The 25,085-nt window shown below is 42.9% G+C and overlaps 2 protein-coding genes across 3 annotated transcripts; both read left to right on the top strand.

Moving 5' to 3' along the window:
• Nucleotides 1–537: 537 nt before the first annotated feature.
• Nucleotides 538–3,119, top strand: med7 (mediator complex subunit 7). Of its 2 annotated transcripts, none has more exons than XM_080774015.1 (2): nt 538–615; nt 1,850–3,119. In XM_080774015.1, the coding sequence occupies exon 2, from the start codon at nt 1,857–1,859 to the stop codon at nt 2,619–2,621; it is 765 nt and encodes a 254-aa protein (XP_080630141.1). In that variant the 5' UTR covers nt 538–615; nt 1,850–1,856; the 3' UTR covers nt 2,622–3,119. The 2 variants fall into 2 exon arrangements, with proteins under 2 accessions (XP_080630141.1, XP_080630140.1); XM_080774014.1 differs by having other exon boundaries at nt 545–718.
• Nucleotides 3,120–4,719: 1,600 nt separating this feature from the next.
• Nucleotides 4,720–20,276, top strand: lonrf4 (LON peptidase N-terminal domain and ring finger 4). Its single transcript, XM_080774073.1, has 12 exons — nt 4,720–5,531; nt 7,877–7,995; nt 9,599–9,721; nt 11,051–11,395; nt 12,030–12,156; nt 12,321–12,387; nt 12,774–12,888; nt 13,638–13,759; nt 15,199–15,357; nt 16,932–17,094; nt 18,040–18,189; nt 20,126–20,276. The coding sequence occupies exons 1-12, from the start codon at nt 5,231–5,233 to the stop codon at nt 20,273–20,275; spliced, it is 1,941 nt and encodes a 646-aa protein (XP_080630199.1). The 5' UTR covers nt 4,720–5,230; the 3' UTR covers nt 20,276.
• The last annotated feature ends 4,809 nt before the right edge of the window (nt 20,277–25,085 follow it).

Genomic DNA, 25,085 nt, shown 5'->3' with positions numbered 1-25,085 from the left:
TAATTATTTTTTATTATATAAGAGTCATATTCATTAATAATTAGGCTATAGTGGGAAATGTGACCAGCATAGGCACCACGGACATCTGGGCACCATATGTTTTGAACAACTGGGCACTTGGCATATGTGGGCACTTTTACAACTGTGCGTAATGTGTTGCTTTGTTGTTGGTAAGTGTGTGTCTGACTGTCTGTGTTGATAATTGATTCATTAACAGTGTGCAGAATTACAGTACATTTCAAGTACAACTCAATACAAAAACTGTTAACTGTGAGTGGACGACACCATAAATAAAGCATTACATTACACTTACCGTATATTATTCTTTTTTGGCAGGTCTACTACAGACAGAAACCGCCTCTAATGGTAGCTAACCAATCAGCCCCTATTTTGTTCACCAGTCACCGTCCAATCCAGCAGTGGATTGGTTGGTGGCCTTGGTTGACGCGAATTTGGTCCAATCGGCGCATTCTAGCCAGGACGTTCGTCCAATGGCGTTGAAGAGGCTGCAGACTGTATGCGACGTTCATGTCCGCCCCCTCCTCCTGAAGTTAGCAGCGCATAATGTTGTATCATTTCTAAAGAAACGACTCTCAAGGCGTTGAAACTTTAAACGTACGGTATTTATTTATTTAATCAACCTTATTAATTGACCAACGGTATTTTAATTTATTCGTCGTGATTATTAAGCAACCGACAACAAGGACTCACTCCAAAGGTGTGTTGAAATTGTGTTGACTCTAGTTGTGTTAGCTTCCTGTTACAGTATATATGGTTAGCTTACTTAGCATGATGCGAGGCTAACTTAGTGATCTGTCTTTCTGGAGTCTTTGCTAGCTTACGTTTGCTCTACAGTGGTTTTCAACCTGTTTCATATCAAGGTCCATTATTTATTCTACATTTGAGCCACCTTTTGATGAGATTTTGCCTCTCAGACCCAATACTTTTGTTGTCGTTGAACGGTTGGATCATAAGATTTATCCACAATTCCTAGCCCCGATACGATCCCTCAGTCCCTACACTCATTCGGAGCTACAGAATGAGCGTATAGTTATAGTACTTAACTAGGGACTGATGGAACGTATCGGGGCTACACAATTCCTAGCTCTGGTCCATAGCTAGCCATACAAGCAGAACCCAATGGTACTGAAGTTTCTGACATTTTTGAGACCCCGGTTCGGTTCGGATTGGGCTGACCCAGGGGGTTAAATTAAAATGAAACCAAATTGGCCCCTTAAGAGATATATAAGGGTCCATTTGGTTACCAACTCTCCATGGGGACCACCTGGAACCCCCTCAAGGGCCACTGGTGGTCCCTGGACCACTGGTTGAAAACCACTGGCCTAATGTCTCTTAGCTGCAGAACAGTAGTAAGGATACAGTTGGATCATTGCGCACGTTATTTAACAATCTGGTGACCGTGATACGTATAATTGCTTCATAAATAAGCATTCGCTAAACACCCATTGCTATATGACCTGACCACATATAACACATAAAACAACAAATTAATTACACTGACTTGGAGACTGACACTAGACATTTTGCTCTTCGTGAGACTGGATTAACAAAGTATGTAGGCCTTGAGGGCCTACATAGTATATATGCTAAATTTCATATCTGTCACCACTCACCAGTAGATCGCACTGATTGATATGTTTTTATTGACAATATACAGAAAATACATACATTCATCAAAAGGATAACACAAGTTACACAACCGTATAACACAAGAAAGCTAAAGGCTTATTTCAATTGCAGTCCCTTGTGAAATGTATCTGAAAAATGTTTAAAAAAAAACTAATACAATGTACTGAATATAATGTACTTTATTGCACTACTCTTTCAGGTTCATCATGGGTGAACCACAGCAGGTGAGTGCTCTGCCTCCTCCGCCCATGCAGTACATCAATCAGTATACAGATGACAACATCCGTAAGGGTCTGGCCCCGAAGCCACCTCCGACCATCAAGGACAGCTACATGATGTTTGGCAACCAGTTCCAATGCGACGACCTCATCATCCGGCCCCTGGAGAGCCAGGGCATCGAGAGGCTCCATCCCATGCAGTTTGACCACAAGCGGGAGCTGAAGAAACTCAACATGTCCATCCTGGTGAACTTCTTGGATCTGCTGGACATCCTGATCAAGAGCCCCGGCAGCATAAAGCGCGAGGAGAAGCTGGAGGACCTGAAGCTGCTGTTTGTCCACATGCATCACCTGATCAACGAGTACAGGCCGCACCAGGCCCGGGAGACGCTGAGGGTCATGATGGAGGTGCAGAAGCGGCAGAGGCTGGAGACGGCTGAGAGGTTCCAGAAACACCTGGAGAGGGTGGTGGAGATGATTCAGGGTTGCCTGGCCTCGCTGCCTGACGACCTGCCCCAGGCGGAGGGCCCCAACGGAGCCGGGGAAGGGAGTAGGAGCGTGTCTGTAGTAGGCGGTGTCAGTGGCCCCTCTGGTATGGCCCCCAGATTGAAAACGGAGCCGATGGACATAGATGAAGCAGGGGCCAGTTGTATGGTGACAAGCCAGCAGGACAAGAATGTGCAGGTGTCACAGAGGGATAAGACATTTGACAAAGACGCTGCCATGTGTTGTATTATTGATGAAATTGCTTAAGTTTTTAATGAGTAATTGTTTATTTTTTTTATGTGTACGTCATGTAGGGTTTGTTCTGTTGGTCCCCCCCCCCCACCCCTCATATGCATATTCTTGATTTGTAATCTTAAATTAAACATGGAGCTGTTAGATTTATGTTAGTTTACAGTACACACTACTTAACAACCCATATCTTAACGACTCCTGTCTTGATATCTGCATATTTTACAAAGTTTGGATTGTATTGAAGTGAAATGCTGCTCGCATTATCTCTTTGGGTAAAAACAAAAACAAAAAACAATCCAATAAAGCAACATTTCTTTTATATTCTGCCAAAAGTGTGTAACTGGAAATACAGGAACTAAAAGGCGACTTGTACTTATATTTAGGACACTGAAGTTATGTGGGATACCGATACGTATGAAAATGTATAATCCTGTCCACAGCAGTGCGAGTGTGAGCACATGCAGTGCTTGGCTGTTCTGAATCTGCACTTAGACACAAGTTAATATAAATAAGCAAGCAGAACCATGTGACGTGCACGATTCCCACGTTCTACTTGCGTCTGCAATGTATTTGCATTATCCACATCTGCAATGGTGGTCATTTCAGGTCAAAGGGGATGTCACTGAGTTGGACTTTCGCCATTTATTTTATATTATTTATGGAGGGACAGACAGTAGGCTGACAGGAAATGGGGAGAGAGATGGGGGGGGGGGGGGTGACATGCAGTAAAGGCCGTCTAGATTGGGAGTCGAACCTGCGGCACACTCCCAGACTGCATTACCAGCCAAGGTGCCTGGACTGCTGAGCCACAGCCCAGGCCATATCCATTGTTTTGTTAGATGGGTGAATGTGCCCTAGTAGTGATGTTTGTGATGACAACACCAACCCACAACTTGAGCTGTTACAAAAATATAATCTTAATTTATGTGGCTGTTTACATAACAGCCATCTTGCATCTAGCCTTGATTTGTATAACTTACTGCATTAATACTTAATTCTGATGCAGACTGTCTGTCACTGTACCAAAACAAATGGCAGGCTCTGTCTGTTAGGAATAGGAAGTGCCTATATCTCAGTGGAAAACAGCTGCATCCATCCAAAACAAGTCTGTCTATGTCTAGTCTTCTGGCTCCCAAGCAGAACTAGAACGTACTATGTAACTGAGCAGCTTTGTGTGGAAAAAAGACCTGCACCCGGTACAAACAAAGGAGGCTGTAGTGACAAGTCTATATCGCCATCCAGTGGCACTTTAAGAAGATACAGACTGTTAAAAAAGCTGTGCACATTTTAATGTTGGATACTTGTTATATAGACAAATCATTAAGTGTCAATGCTTTCAGTAGGTAAAATAATAATATAGACCAGTGGTTTTCAACCCTTTTCATATCAAGGCCGGGAGTCCCATTATTTATTCATGCATTTGAGCCACGTAGCTTACAGACCACCATTTGATGAGATTTAGCCTCTCGGACCCAAAACTAAGGAATCTTTTGTTTTTGTTCACAATTCCATGCTGCATTGATCTGGTACCATAGGAGAGATAACGGGCTAATGTTGGTCAAAATAAGTGTTCTAAATTCTCTAATTGTGTAGAGACTGTAGACTAAATTAAGTAATGTAGATGTTTAACACTAATTTAACTCTTGAGAGTAACATTAAAACGAAATGGACCCGTACGGGTCCATTTGTTTTACTCCCTTTTACGCTCTCAAGAGTCTGTAGGGTCCAATTGGTTACCAACTCTCCATCATTTAGCTGTGGACCACCTGGAATGCCCTCAAGGACCACTGGTTGAAAACCACCGATAAGAAAATTCAACCCTATTCCTGACGACAGTCGATTGTGCAACCACGGTACCTTATGATGATGTGTCAGACAACATTTGTATTCTTTATTGTGTTTTCACTCAACATTATAGCCCACGAGCTATACAACTCAGATCGCAGAACTGGCGTTATGAAACTGCATCATTATGTTTCACAACAGCAGGGCGGTACGCCGAGCTCTCGCCCAATTGCATTGGCAGCGGTTGAATCACGTGGTCTTTATTTATGTAATTTACAGTGGCGTTACATGATAGTAACCTATATTGTGGCTTTGACTGGCTCTCAGTAGGAAGTATAGGAACAGTACGGTCTAGTAGACACACGGGACGAACTTGAACACTGAAGGAAAGGAGAGGACACTGTGTGGTCCCCGTCCGCCCGTCCGTGCTGCTTCTGATCCGCGTGGGGTTGATGGAGTTCGGACTAGTGACAAGAAAAGCGGCGCACGGATTGAGGGGAGGCTCTATTTCTCCGGTTTATTGCAAAGGGAAGACGTTATTTGATCCAAACCAAAGACTAAAATCCGATTGACATAGCGAATCGTTGGCGAATGCATTTGACAGCAAAGCAAAGAGTCAAGACTTAAAGGGGGGTATAACAACCTGAAGCAAGCCTGCATCTGCAATTCTGCATACAGTCAGGGAGTTGAGTTGTATAAGGCAACAGTGCAATGCTACTATAACCGTGATTAGTGACAGAAACCCCGTCCCGTCTGTAATTATTTAACTCGAGGAAAGCCACAATTACACCCCCATCAGGCCCTCATTGTGAACATTTGTTTTTAATACGGGGGTGGCCATGGATCTACTAGAATGCCCCGTCTGTCTGTTCCTGATGTGGGAGCCGGTGACCGTGTCGTGCGGTCACTCCTTTTGCCGTGGGTGCGTGGAGACCTGCTACCTTCCGTCCAAATGTCCGTCATGCAAGGAACGATTGAGACAGAGAGACACGAGAGCCGCGAAGAATAACGTCTTGCTGATTCGTGTCGTTGAAAAGTGTTTCCCGGACCAGGCTGTGATGAAGGGACGCATCCAAGAGAAGCTGAGAGCCAGCGAGTTCGCCGAAGCTTTACGCATCACGAACGAGGGAATAGACCTAGGTAATGATGATGATGTTTGTCTGCAAAAGAACAAAGAACAATATACCGTTTTCTCCGAGTGAGAGAGACAAATCCTTGTGTAACCCCATGACATAATAATAACGTCTGCTGCAGGCTACGTTAAGTTGTGTAACATGGAATCCATGATGCAATGCATCATGCATGCGTACAATTACGCAAGCGACGTCAAAGAGATTTTAGGGACACATAATACACATTGATAACACAATAAAGAAAGAAAACGTCTGGAATAGGGTTCGGGTGACCGTTATTACTTTAACAGACCCGCATTCACCTAACCACACTGCAGTGAACATCGAGATAGCCTTAGTAGTCTACTGTAGCCTACATTTGTGTCCCAGTATCTACGCACTGCTCAACATTTTGGCAGCTGCCCAGTAAAAGTGGGGCCCCCACTTTGGGGGTGCACCAAAACACTACTCTGCTTTGCAGGACACTGCACAAAATGTGCACAGAATGGAATTAGGCTTTAAAAAAATTATGCTAAATTGCTGATCCAAATATATGAAGCTAAGATGCTTCAAGACTTAGGTTATTATTATAAGATAGCCTTGTAGCCTACTCTCGGTCTTGGGTAGTTGAATAACATTACACTGTCTGTATTATTATTTATAGATTTTGGTTGGGACACCCGGACACTCATAATAACCTAATTTGATATATTAATGATATCCACTAATAGCTATGATGGATATAGTATTGATAAAAATGTACAATGCTTCTGATAGTTAGTTACTTTATTGACACACATGTATAAAACAGGTTCAAACAATAATCGAAAACCCAAGAATAAAAACTTAAAATACATTAAAATGTACAAAAGTGTTCATCAGACTGTCTAGCAGGGACACACAGCACACTGTCATACCAGCTGTGAGGTTGTTATTTTGAGAGCAAACTTTCTAGTGATGTCTGCATGCAGCGAAAGTATTGACAAGACAGGGATATGGGGAATGGTTTCAGGCCTATAATAATTGATACCGTCCTTCCGAGAAATGTTGTAGAAATCCCTTTCTTGCCATCAGCAACTGGAAACTGAAAGGATGTTATAAATATATCTTCCTATGACTATGATACATTCCTAGGCTGTTCCTATACATGATTTGTTCCTATGACAATCCGGGAATATAAACTCATGCATACTCACTCACTCATGCCATGGCCTAGGGGGCCGTAGGGGTGTCATGGTGGATGCTTTGGCAGTCATATGGATCTCCAACACTCTCAATGTTCTGCAAATCTGATCTGCTTTAATGACAATAAATGGGCACTATTTCATATTCACAGAATCAGTTGTAGTCACAGTTATGGACAGGAATGTTGGCCCATATTTTATGTAACATCATCACAAATTGAACAATAGTGTTATTTATACTTCAGCTTGTTGAGTGACAAGCATTTTGTTACAAGATCAAATAAGTTACATCATCTATCATGTTTTTCAATGCAGTTAGAGTCCATAAGTGTAAGCTGTCACAGCAGGGTTTGTGTTATGTAGTTGTATGTGTTATGTATGTTTGCTGCATAATTATAGGTGCTACACACATGTATGCCATGTAGTTATATAGGTCTGTTACATCATATTTGTATGCTAGGCTAGGTATATGTAATGCTTGCTATAATACAATATAAGTTAGAGTATGTACTAATGTCGTTAATAGTAATGCATGCTTTTTAGTTGTAAATGTTATGTATGTTATATTTGTTATGAGAGTATCCGTACTATAAATGCACCACGTCCCTGTACGTGTGTACTGTACGTCTCTAATCCACGTAACTCGAGAACCGTTCACCCCACCGACTTCAAATTTGACAGACACGTGCCACACCACCACAGGGAGTGTAGTAACCGCGGTGTTGAACCAGTCAGATACACAGTTTCAAATCCAAATCAGTTCCAAATCGAGTGGCAAAAGGAATTCAATGTTGTTTAATTGCAATCCGATAGGAGGGAGAGAGGTGGTGGAGTTAGGGTCCAATGGAGTTAAGAGGTTTTGTCTGAAGCACTTTTTAATACTTTTCATTGGTTCAATATTTTCTAAACAACACACAGACATAAAGGGTGTTCAAGTCAGACAATAGCACTGATGTATGCATAAATAAATAAATAAATCAAAAACCTAAAAATGGAGTTAGGTGGTTTCCTCCCAACAGCAACGTATGGTAGATGTCTAGTGTGTTATACATGCTACCTAGTTCTATAATAATTATGAAATGATATCTATATGTGATATGCTTACTATGAAAGTTAATTGTATGCTACTCTATTATCTCTGTACTGTAGAACGCCTACTAATTATCTCTTTTCCACGTCTGTTCTTTAGTTCCAGATGATTTAAATTTGAAGGTCTTTAGAACAGAAGCCAATTTGGGATTGAGACTTTACTCCGATGCGCTGACTGACCTAGATCACCTTTGTTGCCTTCGCCCTAATTGGACTGAGGTGAGAGACAGGACTGTGTGTGTGTGTGTGTGTGTGTGTGTGTGTGTGTGTGTGTGTGTGTGTGTGTGTGTGTGTGTGTGTGTGTGTGTGTGTGTGTGCGCGCGCGTGCGTGCGTGTGTGTGCGACATGGAATGGAATTATTTTTCAGCAGTTCTCCTAGCTGTTGCATTTTCCAGTTTTGTAACTGTGACACAACCACAGAAATAGGACGTATACTTCTTTCCTCCTATGTATGTCACGTTATGTAATTTATGTCAAGTTATGTCATTCAGGAAGTTATGCAAAGAGCTACTTATAAGCTAACTTAGCTAAGTGAATCGTTCCGTGTCTGTGGGTGGTTGGCTGCCATTACTGCAGAAGACCATAATTATGTAATGTTTAGTGCCATATGTTCATCAACGTTTTATGACTGATTTACTTTTAGTCAACTTAAACAGTCAATGTGCATTGTTCAAGGTTGTCGTTCTAGAAGTCTTCTCTTTGAATTGCCATGCTGTCAACAGGTAATCGTATTATGCAACTGGCAGCCCTATCTAGACTTGAATCTGATTGATTTGATCAAGTTTGATCGTATGATCATAATGATGTGTAGCCTATTGAGCAGATCTACAAGCTCACACAGCGTCGCACACAGTGCATTCTGAGCATGTAGATCTGCTATTGTTGGAAAGTAACACCGTTGGGCGACAAGAGTATAAATTAAGCATTACTCACTCCTGTGTTGTTACGTCTTTATCACAGCAAGCTGTTCAGATAGGTTGACAATGTCTGAATATGCAAATCTGATCTGATCACTTGCAAATAAATAACAGTGTAGACAGTCAATTTACAATTTAGGCATTTAGCAGACGCTTAATCTAGAGCGATTTACAGTAAGCAAAAACAACACATCAAATACATTAAAAAAGTCATAAAGAATCATAAGGAAGCTAAGAACCTATATCTGTCTCACAGTAGAAGATCTGTACAGTAAAGCTATGAGTATACACTATAGAGTGCTATGTCTACGTAACATCTAAATTAGCTATCTAAATTACATAAGTCTAGCCTTTGCATACGCCTGTCGGCGAGGCTAGTACAAGTGCTACGGCAAGTGCGACGGGCTAAGATGGAGTCTGAAGACGTGGGTTTTCAGACTATGGCAGAGGATTGGGAGTGAATCTATAGTTCTGATTGCAATTGAAAGTTCATTCCATAGTTTTGGAGCCAGAAGGGAGTCAGAAGAGTCTGGGACGCGTGGAGCGTTGTCCTGGCTGTTTTAGTGAATGTCAGTCCTATAGATCAGGGGTTCCCAAACCTTTTCAGTTCCAGACCCAAAAGAGAAATGGGCTGCGAATCTGCGATACCCAAACTTAAAAAATACTTAAAAAATGTATCACTTAAGCCCTATTTAAAAACGAGTACAATCTATAAGCTCACAGTAGATCTCCCATTTTCAGTATATATATTTTTAATAATAAAATTATATATATATATTTACTAGCAACCCATGAAAATGCATCTTGACTCTTTGGGAAACACTTCTGTATCGTATAAAAAAAGAAAAAAAAAACTAATAGGATTCACAACAAAGCCATAATAACTCTTCTCTGTCACTGTGCAGGGCTTGTTTCGTAAAGGGAATGTCCTGCTGGAGATAGGCAGACAGACAGAGGCTCTCATCCACTTCCACCGCTGTCTCAAACTCCAGGCCGACTTTGTTCCTGCCAAGAGCCAGATTAAAAAGGTTTGAGGCCCGCCCCACACTCTACACCTCACCAAAACCCTTCTACAAAAGCTCATTTCACATACATTGTCATAGAAACTAAAATATGCTACCAGATATACAATAGTATACTGTGTTTGCAGTTTCTATTAGAAATGTATATTATTGCGAATGCAGTGAGTGCGAATGCATTGAGCACTAACTATAGAAGCTGGCCTGTGTGTCTGTGTGTCACGCTGTAACACCACCGGCCCGCCACCAGAGGCTGTATCACACACACACACACACACATGCACACACACACACACACACACACACACACACACACACACACACACACACACACACACACACACACACACACACACACACACACACACACACACCACACACACAATTTAGTCTAATTGTTGTTATTGCAATTTACGAGCTGCGTTCGCTTCCCGCGTTTGCGTGTCTTACTTGTTATTATTATTATAAGTAGTAGTAGTAGTAGTAGTATTAAGGTTAATTATTTGATAGGAACAGATACAGTGTGAGTGTACATTGATCAATAAACTGAAAACAGAGCACATATTAAAAAATAAGGTAAAATAAGCACTACATGGTCTATATAGGAACCCATTCGGTATGGGCTTTTTTGTGTAGAAACAGGAACTTGGCTTGGCACCCTCACCTTTCTTAGTCCACTGCTTCCCGGGCGCATCTGTGTTCATTCCTACTAACAACAACATTAAATGTTTAGGGCAGTGGTGCTGACATATTCTGCATATTCTATTTGATTACTATTTACTACAGTGCATGATTCATTCTGAACTTGGATTTGGTCAGTCTCTTTAGTGGTGAATTTGGCTGCAAATGTCATCTGGGATTATGTTAGTAGCCTATTGTAGAAGACCTGGCAATGAATGCATTTTGCACAACCCCTTATCTCTATTTTCCGTCAGCATAGTACTAGTGACAGATAAAGTCCATAATGTAGGGTTATCCGAGGATAGAGCAACTCTAGTAATAAACAGTGGTGAGAAAAGTAAATTCAAAATGTAATTGAGTAAAAGTACAAAAGTATTGGCAATTTGGCATCAAAATGTACTGGTCAATATTAAGTAGTTCCGATCATTTTGTGGGGGGCACTGGGGCCACGCAGTAAAAGTAAATGAATCCACAAAACTAACGTCATTTGTATTGTTGACCTATTTCTAAAATATTAGCTCAACCTTCGTTCAACTTTGACCCCTCTATCACATGGAACCCTTTTTGGGCGTATGGACACAAAAAAAACATAGTTCCATGTGATAGAGGGGTCAAAAATGAACGTATATTGAAAACATATAATTTATTGCATGGCAGATCCTGGAGACGGAGGGCATGGCTGTGCCCGAGGAAGTGCCGCGTATCCTGCACGTGGTGACTGACTATCTGAAAGAGCCGTGCCCCATCACCAGCCTCAGCGGCTCCCAGGGTCCAGCGCACCCAGAGGCCCACAGCGCCATCACCAGCCTCAGTGGCTCCCAGGGTCCAGGGCACCCAGAGGCCCACAGTGCCATCACCAGCCTCAGCGGCTCCCAGGGTCCAGCGCACCCAGAGGCCCACAGTGCCATCACCAGCCTCAGCGGCTACCAGCGTTCAGCGCACACGGAGGCCAATAGCGCGCCACCACCGGCGGAGGAGAGAGAAGGCGACGGTGTCCGAGAGGTAGAGGGCCTCCCTCACACATTCAAAACAGAGACAGAACAGAACGCGTGTTCCGTCTCTATTCTGGGGGGGAGAGAGGACAGCTCGCAATTCATTTTCATGGGAGTCACGTGGTTTTGACCAGTGGTTTGATCATGCTCATAGAAGGCAGTACCACGTCATGGTACCAAAAGCATTGTGACGTGCACGCACAGGTAAACCGAACGGAATAGTGCATGTGTGTGAGTAGATTCAAGAGAAGACGCACCTAACCTCGGGTCACAAGACTTACCAAGTACCCAGTGCTGAGTGGTATAGGTTTACCCCCTATTTTCCGAATTCAAATGGCAAAAAAATCACCATTACACCACCGCCTTGCTTGATGGCTCTGCTCTGCCCTCCTTCGACCCATGGAGCAGAGCTGTTCTGTCAAAACCTTGCTCTGCCCCCTCTCCCCCCAGAACAGAGACAGAACAGTCGTTTAACCATCTTTAGCACTTAACCTGTTGAAAAATAATAACTGTATTTGTAGTACGTCCTATATCACACAAGTGACAATTCATCACAAATGGCATGCTGTCTTTGGAAGCATTTCTTGTTTTGGTGTGTTTCCTGTTTTTTGGGGGCATTTATTTCAGTCATGTTCTGTCTTCAGGGCTCCAGGGTGAAGCAGGCCTCAAGCACAGAGTGTTGCCTCAGCCTCTGCCAAGCTGTGTCTTTCCTCCCCACTGCTGAGGAAGATGAAGAGCTGATGATGAGGAAGGTGGACATACACGAGAGGGGTACACACACACACACACACACACACACACACACACACAGGAGTTCTCAGCGGGCCTCAAAATGTCGGGTTGGGTTCGGGCAGAGAACTCTAACACACGCACACACTCAACATTTGAGTACTTTTTCCACCATTGGTTAAAGGGTTTGCTCTCCTCATCTCCAGGTCAGCACAGAGGGAGCTCCCTGGCTGTTCTCACCGGCTCCGACTTTGAGTGTCCTCTGTGCATCAGGTCAGTATAAAGAGAGTTCAGTCAGACAACTCTTAGAATGAATTTAGAATATATATTTATTGAGCATAATTTGCATGATATATGAACCTTTATTGAGAAAAGGATATCCCCTTGAGATGTATCATCTCGTTTTCGAGGCGGTCCAACAACATACAGCAAACAATACAACGTGGGTCCACGACCACGTGGGTCGCTAACCCTAACCTCAGTCTTAACCGGCCATGTAGGTTGCTAACCCTAGTCTGACATATTAGGTAAGACTAACGGGAGGTCAGACTTATGGGCAGTCCCCCTGCAAAACGCATCCTGTCTGTCTGATGCTACATCACAAATAAATGGAACTTGTAGCAGAACTAATGATCCATTGCCTCTGCTTCTTTCTGAAGGTTGTTCTATGAGCCCGTTACCACTCCCTGTGGCCACACCTTCTGTAAAAACTGCATCGAAAGGAGCCTGGACCACAACCTTCGCTGTCCCCTCTGCAAACAGCCCCTACAAGAGGTAATTGATTTATTAACACAATGAAAATCTCCAGTTATTAGCATAATTTTGTGGTGTTGAATAGTTGCTATCATCATGCAGCAACGCATGATGATGATGATGATGATGATGATAGTTGTAGTTGAAATCCCCCTGCATGTTACCACCCACCATCCTAACTATGTTGTTATTTAATATTGGTTAGATAATAACGTCAATAAGAGCCTTTTCTGTGCGTGCGTGCGTGCGTGCGTGCGTGCGTGTGTGCGTGCGTGCGTGCGTGCGTGCCTGTCTGGTGCGTCGTGGGACAGTCCCGAAAATAGTGCATTTTCTGCATGCTCTTCAAAAGAGAGCTATGTCACATCTGTGTTGTAAAGCAATGTGCAGGTGTGGCGAGTTGTGCTGATTGAAGGTCTTAACTTGAGAAGCACACTGGACTCAGTCTGACATGGATCTTATTTAAAGCGATATTTCACTTTCATAAAAACTTTTGGTCATTTGATCGTCATTTGATCGACAGTTTTTAACCCAAACTACGCCAGAATTGATTGATAACAAACTGTGATATAATTCACGCCAGCATCCAGGCCGGAAGTATAGACCTTATATTATGTTAGGGTGTGTGACGATGTAACATGTATTATGTATTATGTAAAATGTATTATAATAATAATAATAATAATAATAATTATTATTATTATTATTATAATAATAATTATTATTATTATTATTATGATGTTTTTGTATTTCTTTCCCCTCGTTGTCTTCAGTTCCTGAAGAACAGAAAGTACAACCCGACAGTGGCGCTCCAGGACATGATGATGCAACTCTTCCCCTCCCAGCTGGCAGAGAGGAAACACATCCATGAGGCTGAGATGGCTGAGCTATCTGAGTAAGCACCTAGCAGTCAAACATCAACACATTCACACAGCAGTGTTGATTTTGTGGACTAATATTATGGCTAGCTTTTTTCACTGACGAAGACTAAATGGAAACTAAATGAAAAGTAAGCCATGATGACTAAAACTAAGACTAAATATATTGACAACAAATAAAAACTAGAACTGCACTCTGTCGAGTGCATACTTGCTTGTTGCTTGTTACTTTGCGCTGTATGCACCGTCCCAGCCGTCCCGCCAATTTTGATGTGTATGCTATGCACCGTCCCAGCAAATGACGTAATGACTAACTGTGCCTGATACGGCTGTATCGTCATTACGTCACCACCATCGAAAACCATTGGTTTTATACATATACATATACACATAGTATATGTATGTATAACTAGCTCTCAATATTTACGTAATAAAGATGTGGATTAAAGGACCCAATGCCAGAGTGTAATTGGTTTGCGATGGTGACGTAATGACGATATGTTTTAGTGTTGGGAGGATTAAAGGTAATGCTCCTATGTATACATGTATGTAATCTGGCACCACTGCCGTATCAGGCACAATTACCGGTAGTCATTACGTATTGCTGGGACGGTGCAAACGCATCAAAATTGGCGGGACGGCTGGGACGGTGCATACGAGTCCCGGGCGAAACTAGTACTTGCGCACTCTGCTTGCGCAAGTAACTAGACTAAAGGAAGGGACTAGTCATTTTACACTTGGTTGTATGCTGAAAATTGCCGATCTACAAGTTCACAACTGTGGGCCCGCCAAAATACATTTTAGTAAAACTAAGACATTCCAGGTGACTAAAATGTGACTGAAACTACAGTAAATGAAAACTATTCAAGGGACTATATATGACTAAAACTAAAATCCAAATGTGCTGCCAAAATCAACACTGTCACACAGCAGCATGCATAGCAACATCCTAAACCAAGTGTATTCTGAAAACACACATCCATGGCAACTGCTACTGAATCACTGATCATCGTTGATGTCTGAATGCTGACATCAGCGATACAGAATGTAAACACGTTCTTCCAATGACTCTTAAAAACACGATGATGATAACTAGGGTTGTCCTGATCCGGTCACGTGATTGGAAATCGGCACGTATCGCAACATTTTCAAATGATCGGAATCGGATCGGGAGCAAAGAAAAAGTGATTGGGACAACTCTAGTATCGATATTATATCCATATCATGATATTAGACTGGATATTGTCTGTGATTTTGGATATTGTACTATTGTGATATGGCATAAGTGTTCTATATAAATATAAATATTGGATCTGTAAAAATCGGTATCGGCAGATACTCAAAATCAAATGATCTAAATCGGATCGGGAGCAAAAAACAAACAAAAAAACAAACATAATACATGATAAGAAACACTGTATATTGACCCCTAGTGTTGTTTTGTCTCTCTTGGCAGTCTTACCAAGGACATCCCTATCTTCGTCTGCACGATGGCCTACCCTGGGGTGTCCTGCCCACTGCACGTCTTTGAGCCCCGGTACCGGCTCATGATGCGCCGCTGTATGGAGACGGGTACCAAGAAGTTTGGCATGTGCAGTTATGAGCTTGGCAAAGGGTACGACACTGTCGATTAGAGCCAGACCCATACTGTCTATATATCTATTGACCGTATGCAGACCGCGGCCATCTTGCCAATAAAGTTAATGGCAGGGTGTCAACTAGCCGCAATTTGCCATTGACAGCCCATACATCCAAACAGAAAAGTCCTATCTGATTGTATTAAACAACGTCAAACTCACCCACATTGCAGTGCTCGTTGGATATCACTCAACGGACCCACCCGTTTTGAATTTACACATAATGCAAGAGGCAGCAGGACGTTGCTTTGCTGAAAGTGATCGCTTCCAAACTCTGACACTGACTTTCTTGACAGAAAGTAGCTCATAACATGTCTATGGTGGATTCTTTGCGGATAGAAAGAGGATAATTCAAGCTTTTCGTACAGCTGCAATGTTGGTGAGTTTGACGTAGTTTAATACAATCAGATAGGACTTTTCTGTTTGGATGTATGGGCTGCCACTCTGCCACTGCAAGATGGCCATGGTCTGCATAAGGTCAATAACAATCCAGGGCATTTTCTTGCTGTACTGTGAGCGTTCACATGTCAGCCCTGAACAGTAGTACTGAGCCACAAACAGCCGCACCTCTTGAGGTCATCTCCCATCTCAGATGTCCACATTCTCCTCATCCCATACCACAAGGCACTCCGGACCTTCAGATCCTGTTCCGTAGAGATGCATGGCTACCACGAGCACCAGTAGCAATGTTCTGTCCTCATGTGTAGAATGAGGGCCACCATGTCACCAAATTGGATGACTTTTACCACTGCAGAACATACCGTAACCCGTTAAGACCTGAGGGCGATTCTAAAAATGCCTGTTTTCGTGCCAATATTTTCAACATTTTACTAGGATTGTGAATGACATCCTGATGATGTCATCAAGATGTAGTGTGAGCCCAGTAGAGCAAGAGAGACAGAGAGCTAGCATCATTAGCAGCTGTGGTTCCATCTCCTTCATCTCGATCTCTGGGTCTGGGGAGATCATTATGTCTGGCTGGTACTTGTGCTGAAGATGCTTTATCTATCGTTGCTAGGTTACTAGATCACTGACCTCAGTTCTTGCTGTTTTCTCTCAGCCTGACGAGAGACGCAGTAACATCTACTGAGCAGGGACACTCTCCTTCGCCACATATTATATCTTTTTTTCTTTCAAATATATTTTTGGGGCTTTTTGCCTTCATTGATAGATGTTGTTGACAGGAAACGAGGAGAGAGATGGACACACACTCAGTCACACGCACGCACGCACGCACGCACGCACTCACGCACGCACGCACGCACGCACGCACGCACGCACGCACGCACGCACGCACGCACGCACGCACGCACGCACGCACGCACGCACGCACGCACGCACGCACACACACACACACACACACACACACACACACACACACACACACACACACACACACACACACAATTACTATAGAAGCCGGCCTAGCTTGTCTGTCTGTCTGTGAGTGTGTGTGTGTGTGTGTGTGTGTCACGCTGTAATTAGGTACTTTTACTTGTTAATTAGGTATTTATTTACTTAACCATTATTTATTCTGTTCTGTGTTGTTCAGATTTGCAGACTATGGCTGCCTGCTGGAGATCCTCAGCCTGGAGCTGCTGGCCGATGGGAGGTCCTACGTGGACACGGTGGGGTGTAGTCGCTTCAGGGTGTTGAAGAGAGGACACAGAGATGGCTACCACACTGCCGACATAGAGTACCTGGAAGACCACAAGGTCAGCATGATGTAACACAAACAGGAGGTAGAGCAGGTCGTCCAATGACCCGTGGGTCGGCGGTTCAAATCCCGGAAGTGTCTTTGGGCAAGACACTGAACCCACATTGCCTCCAATGGTTGCCCCATGGTGTGTGAATGTGGGGACGCTGGCGTTTGACTGTTCGCTGCTTCACCTCCCAATGTATGAATGAATGGACCACTTTAAAGCGCTTTGAGTAACCACGTATAGTGCATAGAAAAGCGCTATAAAATGCAATCCATTATTAAACAAAATGTTTTAGTTTACAGTTATTTTAACATGCTATGTATATCAGTGGTGGAATAGGTACTCAAATGTTGTGTCAATTTTGTGCTCGTAATCATCGCTATAGAGTGTTCTGTAACAGGGGTCTCCCTGTGTCTCCAGCTCTTATAAACAGAAAATATATAGTTTCAGGTTTCATGGTACACCAATTCCATCCAAACCTAGCAGCCTGGTAAACCACCCAGTAGCAAAATTCAATCCCATTTGTATTCAGCAACGCAGTTTCTCCTCCACAGCTGCTGTCTGTGGTCAGGTAGGACGGTAGGACCATTATTTGGCCACTAGCTGATCCAGTGCTGTGGCATGGTCCAACATGATGTTGTTGCAGAGGTTGACAAACATCTTTGGTCTATGTGCTTCTACAGTGTGTACAGGTACAGCCAAACAGATGCATTTAGTTTCATCATTATAAACCTAAAAAACACCACAAGAATAACTACATTTCTTGTCCCTGGAACAACATATTTTCAGATGGGAGTCACCGGCCAAATACAGATAATTCTGTGGGTCCTTGACATGACAAAGTTCGAGCACCAGTGCACCGCTGATTTTTCAGAAGACCGTCAGGATTTGGAAGACATTTTGTAGAATCTGGTCTCAGTTATAATGTCAGTTATAATGTCTCCCTCTCGTCTCCAGGCTGACGGTGCAGAATTGGAGCTGCTGCAACGTCTCCATGACAGTGTGTACCAGCAGGCTCAGGAGTGGTACCAGCACCTCAGCAACCCCATCCGTGAGCACATCAACAGGCAGTATGGGGCCATGCCCGACAGCCAGGAGAATATACAGGTCAGCACCAGAACACTAGACTTTTTGGGGCATATACTGTAGATTTTATATGAAACGTATTGCATTTGCTTTTAGGGACAACGTCATTGTACATATTTTTGGTATTTTTAAGACACCACAGGACACTATGGATCCCACCGCAGTTCAATGAAAGCCCTGCTGTGATTGGCCAGTAGTAGCTGTGCCTGTGATTGACACTTCTCGTTTTTGCAACAATGCCCAAACCTAACCTCAGTAAAACTATGCCTAACCCTAAAACTACCTTCAACAAAGATGGCGAAAGCAAACATTCTTGTTCTGTACTTGTCTTATACCATTGTATGGTACAAATTTACAAAACACTGAAGTCCTTAAACCAGAATCCTAACCTCAGTAAAACGGTAGATGTAGATGCTCGGGAGCCAATCAGACATATTGTAAATAATCAGCTGTTGTACTGTGTGTGTCGCTTTTTTATCCATATATGGAGATGTCTGTTTCTGTCTGTCTGTCTGTAGGGAGCACCACGCTCCCTCGAATCCTGCCCGCTGCACAGGCCGAGTTTGAAGTTGGTCCGGTTCCATTATATGCACATACTGTATACGTATGGGCATATTGGTCGGATCTGTGGCTATATATACACTAACTAGTCCATACCCATTTTGGGAATCATACCCGTTTGGAGGTTTCGACCCGTCTTATACTGACGCAGTGGCGTCCTCACTTTATGACACACAAAGACAATGCCACATCTTCCAGCCAGTGTTGATTTCGTCGACTACCTTTTTTTCCACTGACGGAAACTAAATGGAAACTAAATGAAAAGAACCTATGAAGACTAAAACTAAGACTAAATATATCGACAATTTTGTCACGAAATAAAAACTAGACAAAATGTTTAGGAAGGGACTAGTGGAAAAGAGATCCAGTATAAGTCATTTTACACTTGGTCGCAGCATGACACGTTGTGAGCTTGTAGATCAGCCAAAATTTTAGACGATTAAATCAACTGTAGATTTAGTCGACTAACATTGCATGACATTTAGTCGACTAAAACTAGACTAACACTAAAACATTCCAGGTGACTAAAATGTGACTAAAACTATATGAAAACAATTCAAATGACTAAAACTCTAATCTAAATTTTGCTGCCAAAAACACTGCTTCCAGCCAATCACAGCGGCCAATCACAATATCCGTCTTCACTTTTCTGTCTTGTCTTTTTATCCCCACTACTAAAATGATTAGTTTAGCATTTAGATAGATATGTCAGGAATGAGTTACGGAGTAGGACTCAAAAGCAGGCAACCAGATGCAGAGTAGATTATCTTCTAGGTGTTTATTTGACAAAGAATCAGGGGTATTCCAAAAGGCAAAACATAGGCAACATCAGACACAAAACTCACTCGACATAGGTCTACGGACCAACAAGGACACACTGCAAACAAAGGGCTTAAATAGACAGGGGTAACAGGACACAGGTGAACTCAAAATACAATCAAACACAGGATAGGCTAACAGGCAAACAGAACACAGGTGACTAGGATAAAAGAATCAGGTAGGTAAGACAGAACAGGAAACACCAACACGAGGAGGCAGGAAAGCACAGAACAATACTACAAAATAAGACAACCAAAAACACAACAGAGTAAACAGTAAACCAAAACCAAACACTGCAAGGCAAAATACAGAACATTCAGAATAAGTCCAAAACCTAGTAAGGACTGTCATAAGTGTTCAAAGGCAACGCACATGACAAGCGCTTCCTTCAAGGCATTACATTCAAGGCATTACAGAACATGAACTAAACACAAAATGGTCAAAGGCAGAGGAGCGGGGCGTGACAAGATATGTGAGTGACATGCCTACTCTAACTCTAATCAGTTGTTGTATTGAGTTGTACTTGAAATTCTGCAAAACTTTTAATAAATGAATCAATCAAAACCCTAACCCACAGGCATCGTCCAATGGCCCAGCTTGGTGCTGGTGGCTTCTCTCTGTCCTCCAGCTGGACCCGGCCTACCAGACCACCATCCTGTCCCTCAACTCCCTCAAAGATCGCCTTGGACACCTGCAGCTCGTCCTGGAGTATTACTCCCAGAGTTAGACCCCCCCCCAACCCCCCCACCCCACCCACACTGTGCTGTGGTCTGTACTAAGCACTACTGGACCCCCTCAAGTTTGAAAATATTCTCAGAAGATGGATTCTCTTCTAATACTGGGGGTGTATGGGTTTGGTAGAGCAGCATTGTTTCTCGAACATTTTCACAAACCCGCATCTGAATACATTCTGTGCGTAGAGGAAACCCATAAGAGAAGGTTTGTGCTCTTAAAAAAAGCTTACAGCTGTGAGCTTGTAGATCGGCTATTTCCGAATAGCCGGACTACGCATTTAGCTGGGGACCCCCTGGAACCACTTCAAAGACCCCTGGGGGTACCCGGACCCCACTTTGACTGCTGTAGTAGTCCCACTCACTGAGGCCCCCTTTCCCACCGGTCCAGCCGGTACCATATTAATTTAGTTATATTAACCATATAAACAATTGAATATAGGTACGGTTATGCTCACTCAATTCATAATTAATGTTACGATTTTGGAGCTCTGGCTCATGGACTAGCCGGGTGGAAAAGGGGCCGCCTGACAGTCCCAACATTGACAGAAGATGGAAGCAGTCCTACTCCTAATACTCTAGGGGTTTGGTGGAGTATAATACATAATACATGGAGAGAGACTGTCCCTCCCTATTGAGGCCAGTGCACAGAAACAAACTGAATGTCTTTACGCACACAGTCTAATTGTTCAGATTAATGTTGGATTTTTACTGCTTTAATGTGCATGATTTTAGATGAATTATACAGACTTATTTCCCCAGAAATGTAGTTATTCTTGTGGTGTTTTTTAGGTTTATAATGATGAACATGATGAATGCATCTATGTTTGGCTGTACCTGAACACACTAGAGAAGCATAGACCAAAGATGTTTGTCAACCTCTGCAAAAACATCATGTTTGTGTGGATCATTTTTTGAATTAAACTTTTTAAGTCTCCATCTCTCTCTCTCTCTCTCTCTCTGTGTGTGTGTGTGTGTGTGTGTGTGTGTGTGTGTGTGTGTGTGTGTGTGTGTGTGTGTGTGTGTGCGTGCGTGCATGTTTTGGGGGTAGGAACATTATAGTGGTGATCTATGATGTCACATTATAAGGGTCTACAGTAAATGAGATGCCCTAATCAGTAGGTTTTGATCCTCATACTACAATTTCTTCGGTAATGATTTCAGCATCACCAGCCAAACTTGCTAACATGACATGCATTCGTGATTCCATATATTTATTGTATCTCATGAAGACAGTAACTAAATTTGGATATATTATTAACCATATGGACCCTTGCATCTTAGCGAACATCTGTTGAAGATAGCCGCTCTAAGAAGATCTGCTGTTTTCGGCGAAGATATGTAGAGGGAAAAAGGCGGCACACGTAGTACAGAGCCCTGGGGGACTTGGATCAAGTTGTTAAGGCCTCCCTGTAACCCATACAGTACGTTTTAACAGTGGGCGACGGCCAGACAAATCTTCCGGAAGTGCATTATTTATTTATTTGTCTATAATGGGACCAAGAAAGCTATAGTTCATTGACTGCAGTTGAAATTCTGAGATTTGTCATTATGCATCAATGTTTAAAGGACCACTTCACCACATTTCAACCTATCTTCATACAATTGGTTCTCACTAATAATCATGATTAAATTATTTTCTACTCAGTCTGTGTCTCATAGGAGGTCTTCATCGTCATTTTACATGTTTACATGTATATATATATATCATAAAATGTATACTGTACATGGCTTTTAGACTTTTGCAAAGCACCCCATGCTGGCTAAAGTGTGGAAATGTTTCAGAGGAATCAGATTCTCAACTGTCAAACATGCGTTTGACAGGGGTTGAAAGATTGAGGTTGTTGTCTGACTTATCTCTCAAGGAGAACTTCTCAGTACACCAGGTACTTGAGTTCAGAATAGATGAGGGGGACATGGCTGTGAAAGCATGGTACAGGTCCAGGATGGCTCCACTTTGGTAAGGCTCAAGGTTTTGTGTTCCAGGACTCAGACTTGAGTGTCCAATAAGAGTCACCGGTTTGGGCGACAACCTGGTAAAGGTAAAGAAAAAAGAATCAGAGTCATTCTTTAGGATTTTGATGCAAACTACGTAACTGTTGATGAAACAAACTTTCTTGGAGTGAGTACTACAATCAATCAAACCCCTTTCCCATTTCCACTCACATTTGCTTCAGCTACCACAAAAACAGATTACATTTTGAAAGGAAGGTTTATATTATATTTTACACTAGTATTTTGGCGATGTAATGAGAGCATTATTTATTTCTCATGCTACAACTTTCCTCCCCTCACTTTAATGACTCCAGTTTCACACATCCATCCTCCTCCAAGCTGGTCACAATGCCTTCTACTATTGTGACACTAGGGGGAGTAAAGTGCTGCTAAAGAATATTCCAACTTTATTTTAGATTATTTCCAATGGGAAACACTGAACAGATACCGATGTTTAACCATAACCACAGTGATTTCAGTCTATGAAACAAACTTTCCACCCAACACTACATCATTTAAATTAGGCATCTTCCTCTGAATAATCAAAACCACCATCTGCACTTACTTTGGTTCAGCTCAGCTGCTAGAGCCCAGGGCAGTGTGTGTGTGTGTGTGTGTGTGTGTGTGTGTGTGTGTGTGTGTGTGTGTGTGTGTGCGTGCGTGCGTGCGTGTGTGTCATCATCATTATCCTCATCCTAGCAAGATAATCTAGAAGCTCCAGTGCATTCTTCAGAACAGATGAAAGTTCAGAAACACGATGGTGCATTGGTACACCTACCTACACCTATACATTACTCCAATAACTCCATTCGCTACCCTGGCGTCGGTAGCGAACTCCTCAAACCCCCAACCTCCACCCGCCCCCTTCACAAACAAAACGAAACAAGTGACCACCCGTTGCCTGGCGACGTTCTAACTCTATGGTTCTAACCAATCAGGGTGCTACCCACCGGCCGGGGTATGGGAGTATTATCGCCGCGATTTTAGGGGCGTGGCAGGGCGGGTCTAAAGGCTCTGTGCTACCTGTCACAGGTCAATCAGCCTGTCAATCATCGCTTCTGCTCGGTACGCAGTACAGTCTATGCTACGCACACGTGCAATCGTGGCTCATTAATCATCCTTCTTTTTCTTCTCAACTTTGAAGAGGTAAGGTCGGCGAAAAGACGAAGAGCACAATTTATTTATGTCAATGTATGTGTTATAATATGCGTGACTTGGTGTCGAAATACTTACTGTAGATACAAAACAGCAGGGTTTTAGTGCGGAGTTTGACTGTTTGGACGTGAATGTAAAAGTTGTTTGATGTCATGATAGACAGGCCGCAGAATGTCGGCCGCCTGCGGCCTGCAACACGACTTTTAATAAAAAATAAACCTGAATGTATACATGAGTGAGAACACAATGTTAATTATAATAATGTGTAAGGCGAGGGGAGGAGCACACTTCGATGTTTAGAGGTTCCATGACCACGGCACGTTCAAAGTTTAAAAGTCGGAACCCGTCGTCATGATACGATGTGGATGGATTTAGGCCTAAATATTAAACACAAACCAACGTGGACTGGTAGCCCCTTTCGGGGCTCTCGGTAACGCCGTCCAAAATACAGAAAAGGTATAACCGAGGGCGAGGGTCCCGAGAGGAGCTAACCAACGTGGTTTCGACGAACATGTTAGGTAGACCGTCGAGGCCGCCCCGGTAGGGTAATCATTGAGGCTGATTGAATGAGACAACGCACCACGTGTGACGACTTTTACACGACATTTTCTTTTACCCTAGTAAAAAAAAAGTCTTTAGTTTGGGTTATGTTCAATAAATACATGCTTCGAGGGTGACTGCGTCCAACTTTTTTGCATAGTATTTCGATAAAATGACACAGGACGTCCACAATGGAAACAAGCCATAGCCCAACGCTTTCTTGGTTTAATCTGTGTCCATGTTTACAGGGAACCAGCACCGGTGGTGCAGTCCCCAGCTAGGCTTCAAGCAGTGGTGGGTTTATGCATAGCTACACAGCAAAATCTGTTCTTTTAACTATGACTGAAAATGAACCCTTTGCTATAGCACTCATTTACAGTATATTGCCATATACTGTTTAAAGTAGTCATAAAAAAGAACATTGCTACCAGTGACTCTGTGACTTGATGGTGTACCTTTATGTATGTAACTGGGCTCAACAGACAATATTGTTATCAGTTGAATTATGTTCATAAGGGTGACTGTGATGTATGTATGTGTATTTTAGGGAGCTCCTGGAAAGGAGGAGGGGGATGACATGACAATGACAGAGGTATATGTTATGGGAAATGTGATTCCTTAAATTTGTTCTCCACCACTGGTACTGGGCCTGATAATAATTGCATGATGTCTGAATCGGCTCAATTGCTTTGGTAGTTGAATGTCTTACACTTTGCTCTGACTTTATGGTAAATGCAAGATGGGGGGGGGGGGGTTCCCACATTTCAAAACCATTGAACTACTGTCTCAAGGGGCAAGTTAATTGCGTTGGACGCTTGCGCATGAATAAAAATTACAGTTCTGTTAGGCTTCGTTAACTAAAGTTTCACACTGCAGATATGTCAAATAACACATAGTTAATAACTTAAGCACAACAATAAACAGGTTAAAAAGGTTGCCTGTGTTTTATACAGGTTGTGGAGGAAGAGGAAGAGGCAGAGGAGGACGAGGAGGAGGATTTAGGAGCGACTCGGGTAAGAACACATTTGGGCTGCATACAAATCTGTGGTATACTATCGATATTACTGCGCATGATAAGTAAAGACAGTTGCCAAGGGATGCCCGCTGGCCAAGTGG

This window comes from Protomyctophum bolini (genome assembly GCF_963924005.1).
Source record: "Protomyctophum bolini genome assembly, chromosome: 10".
Lineage (NCBI taxonomy): Eukaryota > Metazoa > Chordata > Actinopteri > Myctophiformes > Myctophidae > Protomyctophum > Protomyctophum bolini.
The sequence above is the reverse complement of the archived record's forward strand: the minus strand, read 5'-3'. Positions and strand labels throughout refer to the sequence as shown.